This window comes from Rhinolophus sinicus, chromosome 1 (assembly GCF_057876585.1).
Source record: "Rhinolophus sinicus isolate RSI-liver-muscle chromosome 1, RSI-T2T, whole genome shotgun sequence".
NCBI classification, from domain to species: Eukaryota; Metazoa; Chordata; class Mammalia; order Chiroptera; family Rhinolophidae; genus Rhinolophus; species Rhinolophus sinicus.
In genome coordinates, this window is record NC_142501.1 from 178,672,705 (window position 1) to 178,685,605 (window position 12,901).

Here is a 12,901-nt window from a genome sequence, read left to right on the forward strand (position 1 = left end):
TCATGTTTTTATTTGGCTTATTTTTTAAATATATCGATTCTAAAAATATATATCATATCATGACTGTCCGATAATGACTTTTTATACTTTCCAGTTCTGCCAACATTCCCATAATGCTTGCCCAATAACAGTGATATCACAGGATATGCAGGTGGGGGTCCGGGGGGACAGGTGCTGAGACAAAGTCAGTGAGGAGGGGCCATACTTCAGTGAGTCGAGTTTTAATTAGAACTTAGGCATACAATAAAAGGTCTGCCACAAGCATCTTTCTTCATGTTTAAATTATTCTTCCTTTTTTTTCATTAAAGGCTTTCCTCTATCTCTAGTTCCAGTGTTAGACACCCACTTATTTTGCTTTTTTTCGTCCTCCTTTTCTCACCGGTATAACATAAGAAATCATGCTTCAGTAAACTATCTTAACTTCCGGAGAAAAAAATCAAAATGTACTCAAAGATAAGGTTACCAAACTTAAAATGCAGACTAAAAACCTAAGTGATTTAATCACTTGTTGCCCAAAAGCATTCTTTGTTTCTTTTCCAAGATGACGATGATTCTTCATACATTTCCTTTTTCCATATGGGTACCTTGGCTTTTAAAGTATCGATGGCATAGCTCACAGCTTCGAGGGCTGCAGCCCTGTGGGCTGACGACACAGCAATGATAATGCTTGCTTCTGACACTGGAACTAAGCCAAGTCTATGGAACACCGCTATGTGTCTGACTGGCCATTTCTGCCTAAGGTCACTACAAATTTTTCTGACTTCATTTTCTGCCATTGGTAGATATGCTTCATATTCTAAGCTAATGACTTTTTTCCCTTCAAAATTGTTTCTTGTAGTCCCTACAAACAGGGATATTGCACCACAGAGTGGAGAAGTCACCAACTGGGAGACTTCATCTACTGAAAGTTTCTCAGCAGTGAATTTTATGATATCTTTAGGTTTCTCTTCAACTTCATTCATATCTTTCTCAAGTGGCTCAAAAGCACTACCCTCCACTAATGGGGGGGATAATGGCAATTTCGTCTCCTGATTGAAGCAGGAGGAGCTGATCTCCAAGCTCGACATATTCTTGACGAACCGCAAATATCACCCGATTTCTGACGTCAGCCAATCTGGGATGTCGTGTTTCTATCTCATTCCACAGCTGCAATGCTTTTATTTCCTGTGGCACAGAAATGGTCTCGGAACGAATTCCTGTTATTTCAGCGCTTTTTGCAAAATACAACACTTCAACCTGGCACCGCGGAACCATCCCTCCGGAGCTCGCTGCACCAGTACCCCGGCCGCGGGGGACCCAAAATATTTCTATTCAAGAGATTCCCCTGTAGCAAGAAAATATTTGAATATCTCAGATTAGCAGGTTTCTCAAGATGTGACTGAAATTACTTTTTTTTTTTTTTTTTTTGAGCTATATAAATCTCAAAATCACCTCCTGGAAGCAGATTTCTGTTTTTTCATAAACACTTGATTCTTAATTTCAACAAATAAGAAAATAGGTGTTGCAGAGAGCTGTCCACACACTCCATGAAAACGTGTTTTCATAGCCAACCCAGCAGGAAAATGCCTTTTAGAAGAAATGGCTGTCAAGGATTCCCTCTTCCCTATGTGTCACCCTCAGCTCTGGCACTACACCCCGGCCTCTGGTAGAGCTGAGACTCTTCAAGCACTAATGAGCTTTAGCACATTAATGCTCACACAGTAGGATCCTTCGTTGGAGGGACGGCTAGAGAAGGCTTGGAAAGGCCATGGTCCTCACCTGTGCTAGGTTAGCTTTTGATAGAAGCACCCAGTCAAGGAAGGACAACTAAAACAAAAAGACCTCATAGGGTAATGAGTTGAAGTTGCAGCCTTGACCTTTTAACTGGAATCACAGATACGCCTTGCCCTTCCTTAACAGGCACAGGTTATCTGCCAACACCTGGCTGGTTTTGAAAGAGATTGATGTTGTTCCATTTCCTACATTCCCAGAGGACAGGGTGAGATGACTCTCACACGAGTACCAACTATCAGTCTGGCTCAGGTGTAAATTTCCTCCAAAAAGACAGGAGCAGTGCAAGAGAAAAAATAAATAATAAAGTGAAATTGGCAGTCTTGTCATGCTAAGTTGCAGCCACCACTCAAACAAAGTAACACCATAGTAAATACGCTGTAAAACATAGTAAGCACTCTCTCTCAAGAAAACGTCATGATTAAGTTCTGATGCCTCTCAGGTGGAACACACACCAGAGCTTTGAAAAACAAAGAACTTAAGACAGCTAAGCTAAAGCAGGTTTTAAAAAACCATCACCATGGAGTATCTAGGAAGGAATAAAATACTATCCAACTAGTGTATACAGAGTGACAAATCCCCACCTAAATGTCATCATTTTATGCCCCAGTTTAATCAGTCATCTACAATGCTACCACATGCTTCAATTGATGACAGGTTTGGATCCAAGGGCCTCCTGCAACATCAACCTCCATGTGATTTCTGAACTGGATTCTCTTCGGCTCCCCTGACGTTCGCTGGGGGAAAAGGATGAGAGTGGAGGTTGGAGACAGTATGAATTGCTCCTCAGGCTATCAGAAAAGCAGCTGTTCCCTCCTAGCAAGGGACTGAATTTCAGTCTGAAGACTTTTGTTACAATGCTTTTTACCTCCTTTCCAACCAAGCTTTGTTTTATCATTTTAGGATCTGACAATGCCTTGTCTTCACATTTTAAGGCCTCATTCCACAGATATGTATAATTCTGGGAATGTAGCAGTCACTACTGTTTTCCCACCCAAAATCTAATCCCCACCTTACCACCACTTCCTTATTCATTTTGTCCAAGGTAACAACATGCCTGGCTAAAAATCGCAGCTTACCAGACTCTCTCAGAGTTGGGGGTGGCAAAGATACACCATCGTAGACAAGGAAACACAAACCAAGGGTTTGGGGGAAATCATCCTTATTAATTTAAGCCATTCTTGGGACAGTGCTGTGTCACTTGCAACTACGTGAACTTCTGACAGTACAGCAAAGGCAAAACCAAGTACCAGGGAAATGTTGCGGTTATCGGCCTGAAGAATGACAGGGCTTAATTGTTGACGTCTCATATCCTCAACCTTTTATTTCTAGACCTATCTGCAATCTTCCCAGTGGGTGGATGAATGAGAGGAATGGAGGATATAGATCTTCTCCTGTTCTAGGGAGATATTGTTACCCTTAGGCCTAAGATACAGTGTGGATGTTGGTTATAAGGTAGCATGTGTGCGAATGAATCCACCTGGAGTTCACATTCTGTGGAGAGGTACGGAGTGCAGTTATAAGTAAAGGATCAATTTCCGTGGGGCTAGGAAACCCCTCCTGGGCAACAATCTGGCCGTTCCAGGGCAGGCACATGATCATCATAGGACACAGAAGGCATTTTCTATTTCTCTAAGTCAAGATTTCCTTACGGACACGGCCGCTTTATGCCCTTGAAGAGAAGGCAAACCAGGACCAGAATTTCCGTATTAGCAGACAAATTATGGTCAAAAGCCAACACAACCAGCAGAGGAATATTTGGTTTGTGGAGAGGGGGCTGATACTAAACAAATTAAAGTGGAGATATATTACTGCATTTCCTGACTCTCTTTCAGAGTCACCTCAGTCCTTAAATCATCTTTTGTAATAATCATTCACCTTTGGCTGGAGAAACAAAGTCACTCCCACTGGTCATGAGTAAATATAGTAAGACTGGAAATGCAAGGCCTTTGAGAAGCCAGGCACCTCTATAGGGAGCAACCTCATCTCGATAACAAAGAGATGACAAAGGGAACTCCAGCTGGCCTGACGGGTGTTCTGGGACTCAAACAGCTGCTTCCGGATGGATCATTCCCACCTTTCACAGCTTTTCAGCGGAAATATTTACTGGCTCACTCATGGAATAGATAATTTTTCCCATTAAGCAAGTTGGTATAAAGGCACAAGGTGGGAGCTGGCAAAGTTCCTGGAGGAGCCGACCTCGGATTGGCAGCCTGACTCCACGCTGGGGGAGGGTGGTTCTGTGCACCCCTCCTGTCTTTTATCACAGACATAGGAGCGGGGTGCGGATGCGGTTCTGCTCATTTTCTCTGTATTATCTCATTTCTGGTGTTGGATTCTTTAATTTCTCTAAGCCATGACCATAGCTATTCCCCAGGCAGTTGTGTGTATGTGTGTGTGTCCATGTGCCTATGTTTGGAGAGGAGTGAAAGTAGGAAGGAAGAAAGAGCCCTTGCCCCCTGGAAACTGATATATTTGTAATAACTCGACATTTATAAGTAAATATACTTCCAGTACTGTCTGAATGGCTCAAATATAAGAAACAGAGAAAATAAGGGATTGGACTCTCATAAAAAGTGAGCCTCAGGAAAGGGGCTTCTGTTTAGTTTAAAGAGCAGTTCTTTCTCCCTCTATCACCTGCCTACCAGGTCCCAGCCAGCTCATCCTGCCAAGGCCAGTGACTCAGCAGAGTGTGCATCCAGCACCTCCTGAATGACACGCTTGGATCAGTTCCTGTGGGTCTCTCCACTCTGATGAACAGCATAGTGACTGATCAGGCATTATAGCTTTGCTGTTGCTGTTTGATCCTGAAATGCGTGCTTATCACGATGTGCATTTTCTGCATTGACTCAGTGTCAGGAAGTACTGCAGTAAAGGGCTGCTAGAGAGGCCTCCTCCAGCCTTCGGTCTCAAACCTGCAATTTCCTTATCTGACTTGACATTTAAAACAGCTGGACGGCTTCAACGCCTGCCAAATGTTTCTTGGAGTTGTACACGAGGGGTATTTTGCTTTGGGATATGATTAAGTGAAAGCATAGATTTTTTCTTTTGTTTACTTTCTCCGTGCCCAGGACTGAAATCCAATCAGTAAAATCCTGGTCCAGCAAATAATAAACCCCAAGGCTTACTACTGTTACTGAGAAAAGCCCAAACTCAGCTCCCTGCACTCCCCTGAGGGAGTTTACCCTTCACGCTGACACCATGAATTTCCCTCCCTTTTGAAAAGCATGGAATTGCCATTAGATGGAGCTCAATGAAAGAAAGAATAAAGGATTGGCTTTTTCTGGGTTAGAAAGAGGTTTTTCCTGGAAAGTCTGTTGGAACTGTTAAAGAGGCAAGTTTCATTCTGGAATGTGATTTTGCAAAGTCAGCCTCCATATAAATCTAGCAGACATCTCTCTGACATCGAAGTTGTCAGTACAAACCTCTAAGCATGAACATCAGACAGGAAACTGGTAAGTGTGAAATAAAAGGCCCAAGGAAATGATATAATAGAATAATCTACTTTATAGCATGTTAGAATTTAGAGTATACGATTTAACCCAGATTTCCTTATAATTTGTAAAGTGAGATCTAATTTGTTTCCATTTCTCTGCCCCTCAATCATCCCCACCACCAGGAGACTTTCTGGTGTTCATACACAGAGATAGCTAGAGTCAAAGAAATGTATGGCTTGGGAAGATAAAGGCAACTTAGTGTTTATGGTTAAAAGGAAATTCCAGTCTGCTTTGGGTGATGGTGGGTATGATGGACAGGCCAGCTGCTACAGCCAGCAAGATGGTTCTCTTTTGCTTTATGGGTAGGGTCAAATCAGTCTGTGCATGATCTTATGTCATGGGGGAAAATGTATTGTCATGGGAAAAATACAACCCTTCTGAGTATCACAGGGGGAGAAAAACTGAAGTTTTGGTTAACACCCAAGCAATAATATAATTTAATTGCGTCATAGCCATTTGTATTCCACTGAGTGACACTGGGAATTTGTAAAGGATGTCTCATGTAAGAATTTCTGCATGCTGAGGCTTTCTATTACCATACAGCTCAAAACGTCAAGGGAAAGAAAAGAAATCATTTCACTGCTTTTATTTATACCGACGTTAAACCATAGTCTGAGATTTGTATGCTATAAGCAATGACGATACTATGGATTTAAAAAGTGAATTTGGTCCTATGAACTGATCTGCACTTATCAGTGATTTCCCTTCTCTTCTCTAATTGCACTGTACAATTCTTCCATCAATGCAAGGATTGTCCATTTGTCCTTTTCTTTCCACCCTATATACATCATTTAACATGTCAGAAGAGATGTGCCTTCAAACTTTTGTTTGTAAATCAAAATATGTTTTAATTGCACTGGAAGAGTATTTGTTACACTATTAGGAATAATTTCACAGATAAAACATATTTTAGAGAGTGAATAATTAAACTGTAGTAAATCTTTTTCCATAAATAGGAGTTAATATACTAAGTGTGCATAATGCAAAATACTCTATGCAAAGAAGTAAATTTTGGTACCCTCTACTTATATGGCAGCGTTTCCCATTTTGACCAATTACCACACACTTTCCAGAGAGATTTCACAGAAGTCCTCAAAGATCTGAGCTCCTCCACTAGACCTCAAATGATGACCTCATGTCTCTTCACTCACATCCTGATTCCCACTCTAAAAATGACTATTCACCTGGTCTTGAGTCTATTTATTTCCAAAAACAAAGGCAGTAAGGTATCAGGAAACAATGGACTTGTCACTGAGTCTCCACAAAGGTATTTCCTCCCAAATAATACAGGAAGAAATCTCGAGGGGTTGGAGGGTGAGATGCAAGAAGAGGCAAAGGACAACATAGCATCATTAATCATGTCATGACATCAGTCTTTGATTCAACATTAAATTCATCAGTGAGTGCATGGGTGGAATATTAATTTGGATTTGTATTCCTGCATTTACCCCTTCTAAACAAGGAAATATGTAGATTCCCCAGGATTCAGTGACTGACTGGGGAGTGAGAGAAAGAAAAAGATCAAGAAGGATGTGGGGTTCCTGACTCGGATCACCCATGGATGACGGTGATCCCTGAGATCAAGGTGGACACTTCTACAACCAATTTGGTGCTAGGCTGGTAAAAGCAAAACACGTCCGTCTGTATTTTGTGGTAGTGTTATAAAGAAAAGCAGCACTAAGCTGACTTATATTTATATACTGCTTTACAGTGCTCAAAGTATTTTCAAACACACGATGTCCTTTGTTACTCACAGCAGCCCAATAAAATATGTAGGTTAGTTATCAATAACCTTGCTTGAGAGATAAGGAAACTGAGGGCCCACATGCTTACATGATTTTCCAAAGGTCACAGGGGAAATATGTGGCAGGGTGGGGCTTGATCTTTGGTCTTTTGAATCTAAATTATTTAATACATTGAGTTTTGTATTTAGTTAGTCTTCCTAACTTCATGAATGCCTGTTTTGCAATTAGAGTATATAGTATCTGAAGAAGAAGATAATGGTATATGTTTAGTGCCGGAGATTCTTGATCTTAGCACTGCAGACCTCTTGGACCAGAAGTTGTCCTGCACGTTGTAAGGTGCTGAGTAGCATCCCAGGCCTCTACCCACTAAATGCCAGTCGCGTGCCCTAAGTTGTGACAAGCAACTATGCTTTCCATCATTGCCAATTATTCCCTAAAAGACAAAACCACCCCTGGCTGAAAATCACTGATTTAGTCACTTCACAACCGTGGACACATAGAAACCCAGTAAACTGTTGGTGATTGATTGAAAACTAATATGCATTCTGAAGTGTTTTTAGTAGAAACTCATCAAAAGATAAAGTTGAGCTGGAGTTAGAGGTCTAGGACTCCGCCTTTTTAGTGTTTGGCCGGTGCCTGACACACCAGGGAGACTGTGATGGTGGCGCCCCTTGTGCTGATTAGTCGAATAGTTTTATAGGGATCCACTGGGGAGGAAGAAAAGGACACTGTTTCTTTCAGAAGTAGGTGTGTACACACTTTTTTACCTCCCTCCGCACTGACACAGTGAGTCTGGAGTAGAGGACACACTCGTGTCTATTTCACTTGTTTAGAAAATCCAGCCACTGAGAAGAGCTCGTTACAGGCTGTGAGGAGAAACCCAGGACCCTGGGGACTGCAGTCTATTTCTATCTCTGCTACTAACCGAGTAGTAAGACCTTTGGCAGGTCACTGCCCCATTCTGGACTCAGCATCCTCATTCATAAAACAAGGAGGTAGGAATTCATATATTATCTCTTAGATAGCTTCCAACTTGAACATTCGTTTATGATTCTATGACACAGGTCCTCAGTCCCCCTTCTGAGAACCTTGAGACTGCATGTGCCACTGACTTCACACTTTTTACATTCTTTCAAAGGTAATAAAGTGCATGAACTATTTTTTATAATACTTCCAAGGGGGGCTGAGGCAACACCCCAAAATTAAATACATTACTATTTTTGCAGTGAAATGTCTGTGTTCACACTCAGTGAAATAAATAAAGGTACTCAACAACCCTGACTCAGTTCAAGTTAGATTTTGATGCCAAACGAATTTGTCGCAAAAGCAGATAAACAAAATCCCTTTTGGTTTTCAGAACACTTTAAACCTCAAAATTGTGAATATGCAACTGTGTATGTGTACTCAATTCTGATGATTGATAATTCATTCATAAATCTTGTTATAAGTAAGTAAAATTTGTTAAATAAACCTAAGGTATATTTTTTTAACCCTTTGGGAGATAATGTCATTAAAAATATAAATGGCCTTTTCTTAATATTTATTATCTTGGTTTCCAAATTTCAGAGCTAACACAATAAGCAGTCGCTCAGGCCTTGACTTTTAATATTTCATCATTATTCAAAAAATTATTATCCTAAGCCATACATGTACATGGGAAAAATATGAACAAAAGTAAAAATTTAATGAATTATTTCTTTATGTTAATGTAAGAGCATGTAATAAATTTCAGGAAAATAGTAATAACATTAAAACTTATCAAAATAAATGTAATACAAAACAATTTAACAAATAAGATTTTATTTTTGTTTTATTTCATATTAATTAGAGTTATATTGACCTGTAGTTTGGTAAAATAAAAAGGGGCGGGGGTGAATTAGTAAAGAGCAATGCTATCAGAAAGCTCTGCTCATTCCTGGCTAGCACACACATATCAAGTTCTCAGGTTGGACTTGAGTCTTACTCCTGTAGGTCTCAGTTTCCCAAATTACTATTAATAGTACTGCCAACCACCGCACTTTTCTTCACTCCCTCAGCACTTTCTGTCACACATTAATAATACTCCTCAACAGAAGAAAACACCATTGAGCTAAATGTGTTAAAAAGTCTTCACCAAGTAGAAAATGCATGCTCGCTACACTGAAAGGGACACTAAGGAAGATAGTGAGCCAGCACTTAGTCATATGATCTTTCAGTGAGGAGCTCAGGACAGAATATAATTGTGTCACACTCTCTGAGAGCTGCAAAGTGTATTTTAAGCTATGGAGAAATTAAGAGAGAGAAGGGGTTAGGCGAGGGACAGAAGAAGGAAGAAAAAGAGGGAAGGAAGAGTTTGTGAAATAGTGCCGGTTACGGAAATTTTCCATGAAACCTTCAGAAGTTCAATTGTCTATTTTGTCTCATTCATGATGATGATGATGACGATGATGATGGTGAAGAAGAAGAAAATAATCATGTGTGTCATTGTGCTAGGTGTTGGGAGCACAACGGTAAACAACACATTTGAAACTTACAGATTAGTGGGATAAACGGACAATAAATAAGTAAGAAAAAAGTGTATAATTTCAGAGAAATGATAAATGTTGCGAAGGAAAGCAACCTTGTAATCAAATAACAAGTAACTTGTGTAGGACACTTCTGATGAGATTGTCAGTGAAGGCCTTCCTAGGAGATGAGAGTTAGACAGAAACCTGAAGGAGGAGAAGGAGCCAGCCACAGGAGACACTCCCAGGACCAAAACCAGAGACAGGAAAGGGCCCGGGAGATTCTGGAAGACAAAGGAGGCAGAGGAGTGATGTCAGAGAAGAGTCAGGGCCGAGGCATCAGGGCCTCATAAGTCACGGGAAGGAGGCTGCACTTTAAGGTAAGGACAGTGAAGGCCTTGAACCAAAGAGAGACGATTAGTTTTATAGTTGAAAACGAACAGGCCAGCTGCCTTGCAGAGAATGGATTGGGAAAGGGCGCAAGTGAAAGTGAGAGCACTAGTGAGAAGGCTGATGTGGATGAAGACATTGCAAGAATTTAAGAATGCCTGATACGCTAGGACTGAGGGCTCGTTAATGAGCGGATGGGATATTATTACCTTTTCATGTCTTCCTAGAAGCCTATGATTTTTATAAGCTTTATATGTATCTGTTTCTATTTCAACCTACAGCTTCTGCATGAATACATATCTTTGTTTCCTGGAGTGGACACTTTTTTTTTATAATCCAAATATAGACCAGACATCCAAAACACCATATTGTTAGACCTATGCATTCACACTGACATCAGATAAACAATTCCACTTTAACTTGTCCATGTCTTGTAGAATATTGAAGAATATTAAAGTTACCGTTTCTTTCATCCTTTAACTTTCTAGGTTGAAAATATCTGTCTCATGTAGTGCCCCTTGATTAGTGTATCTATTAGGTTGGAGCAAAAGTGACTGTGGTTTAAAAGGTTAAAAATAATTGCAAAAACTGCAATTACTTTTGCACCAACCTAATATTTTAGGTCCTCCTACCACTCTTTTTTTTCCAACTTTACCAGTGGATTTTCTTGAGATGTGGAATTAACATTGTATCTGAAAAGCCAAACAGGAATACTATGTTTTATTTTGTTTCCTTCTGAACAAAAATTTACCTTGTTTTGTCACCTATATAATGCCTAAAAGGATCAGCAATTAGTTTCAACTAGGAATCATGAGGTGAGGGAGGACAACTTCTGTGTGTGTGTGTGTGTGTGTGTGTGTGTGTGTGCGCTCGCGCGTTGGCTTTAATTACCATATTGTTAAACTTTTAGTTAAGTTTCCCTACGAGGTCCGACAATTAAGTTCGCAAACTTATCCTAGAAAAAGTGCTACATACCCCATTCCTGAATATCATTATGGTCACTTTCAAAGCACTCCCTTTGGGAAGCTATACACTCATGCCAGTGCCTAGTCCACCCTTCAAAGCAATTTTGGAACTCTTTTTCTAGAATAGCCATCAGACCTGTCGTCGTATTACCCTTGATGTCCTGAATGTCATCAAAATGTCTTCCTTTCAATATTTCCTTTGTCTTTGAGTAATGAAAGAAGTCACTGGGGGGCAGACTAGGTGAGTAGAAAGGGTGTTCCAATACAGTTATGTGTTTACTGGCTAAAAATTCCCTCACAGGCAGTGCCCTGTGAACTCGTGCATTGTCATGATGCAAGAGCCATGAATTGTTGACGAAAAGTTCAGGTCGCTTAACTTTTTCACACAGCCTTTTCAGCACTTCCAAATAGTAAACTTTGTTAACTGTTTGTCCAGTTGGTACAGATTCATAAAGAATAATACCTCTGATATCGAAAAAATGTTAGCAACATCATTGCAACAAGTTTGCGAACTTAACTGTCAGACTCATATATCTATGTTAACTTTTGTCATTCTGTTAAGACTGTGTTTTCATGGTAGCCCAAGTGGTCTCAATGGTCTCACTAGTGAAATTAGGTCAAATCAGAGATTTAATTAGTTACATATTGCTGCATAACAAATTTGCATACCTAGCAACTTATAACAACAATAAATATTTATTATCTCACAATTTCTGTAGTTCAGGAATTCGGGAGCATCCTAGCTGGTTGGTTCTGGCTCCCAGTCTCTCATGAAGCTGCAGTGAAGATGTCTGCCAGGGCCGCAGTCATCTGAAAGCCTGGATGGAGCTAAAGGGTCTGCTTCTGAGGTGGCTCATTCACATGTTTGCAAATTGAAGGTGGCTCTTGGCAGGAGGCCTCAGTTCCTTCACAGGGCTGCTTTGGTCCTCAGGACATAGCAGCTGGCTCCCCCCAGAGCTGGTTTTCTTATTGCAACTAAAAGTGTGTCTAGAGCTAAGCATACAACACTGAGGACAGCAAACAAGTGAGAATGGAGTGGCAATCCAGTGATTTCCGGTAGTGTTAAGGAGCAGGGCCACAGTCCCAGAAGGGAAGGGAGCCTCAAGGCCCAGTGATTCTCTGGCATTCTCCAGACAGGAGCTGTGAGGCTGGAACAGATATCTGGTGGGAGGTTCCACCAATTCAGGCAGTATCTAAGATTGGAGGTCTCTTGTGATTGCTCATATCAGGAGTGGTCCCCCTCATGAAAGTGCTGGGACAGGGAGGACTGGAAGTGTACCAGGAAGGGACCCTGAGGTACAGAATGGTATGTGAACTGAAAGGATGAGCTGGTAGGCCCACACAGGAGTCCTCAGAAACATGTCAAGAGAATGATGTAACAGTAGAGACATGGGGCAGATAAGGGTTAGGAGCTACCCCCACAAACTCTGGACATATGTCCCTTCCTGCCAAGCCATGAGCTTCTTTCCAGGAGAAGAATAGCTCCTTAGAGAGCTGCCCCAGACCACACAAGATAAGGGGGAACTAATCTGTTACTACCAATTACTCTCCATACACAATCTGTCCTGGTGCTTAAGTAGTAGACACAATGACAAGGCCCTGACCTCTGAGTTACTACAGGGAAGACAGGGGTGATGGCAACTTCCACCTCTGTAATTCTCAGCCATTCCTTCTGTGGGAACATAAGGCAGATGATACTGTCCCCATTTTTATGAATGAGGAAAGTGAAGCCCAAAACGTTTACATGCCTAATAAAAAAGGATGTCAGGATTCAAACCCATGTCTTAGTCTTTTTTTTTTTAAATGTATTGAACTGTCTTTCTATACAATAAAAGGAGAGGCTACTAAAAATAACATTTTAGCTAGAGTTTGGAATAGGACTCAAAAAAGGAGAGAGATAGAAGGAAAATAATACACTAACTATGCACATGAGGAATAGTAAGCTAGTGGCATCCAAGTCTAAATGTTTAGGTACCTACATTTGGGGGATATTTGGATGACATATTTAAGACCTTTACATATAAAACTGATGTATCTAAACTGACTTTGAG

At 40.8% G+C, this 12,901-nt stretch overlaps 1 protein-coding gene across 2 annotated transcripts; it reads right to left on the reverse strand.

Annotated features, from left to right (window-relative positions):
- Positions 1 to 205: 205 nt before the first annotated feature.
- On the reverse strand, positions 206 to 1,288 carry LOC141569508 (molybdopterin synthase sulfur carrier subunit-like). 2 transcript variants are annotated; one of them, XM_088792156.1, is made up of 2 exons: positions 1,105 to 1,288; positions 206 to 968 (listed from the first exon to the last, which is right to left on the reverse strand). In XM_088792156.1, exons 1-2 carry the CDS (start codon positions 1,252 to 1,254, stop codon positions 498 to 500), a joined length of 621 nt encoding a protein of 206 aa, XP_088648282.1. In that variant the 5' UTR covers positions 1,255 to 1,288; the 3' UTR covers positions 206 to 497. The 2 variants fall into 2 exon arrangements, with proteins under 2 accessions (XP_088648282.1, XP_088648278.1); XM_088792152.1 differs by having other exon boundaries at positions 847 to 1,288.
- Between the last annotated feature and the right edge of the window lie 11,613 nt (positions 1,289 to 12,901).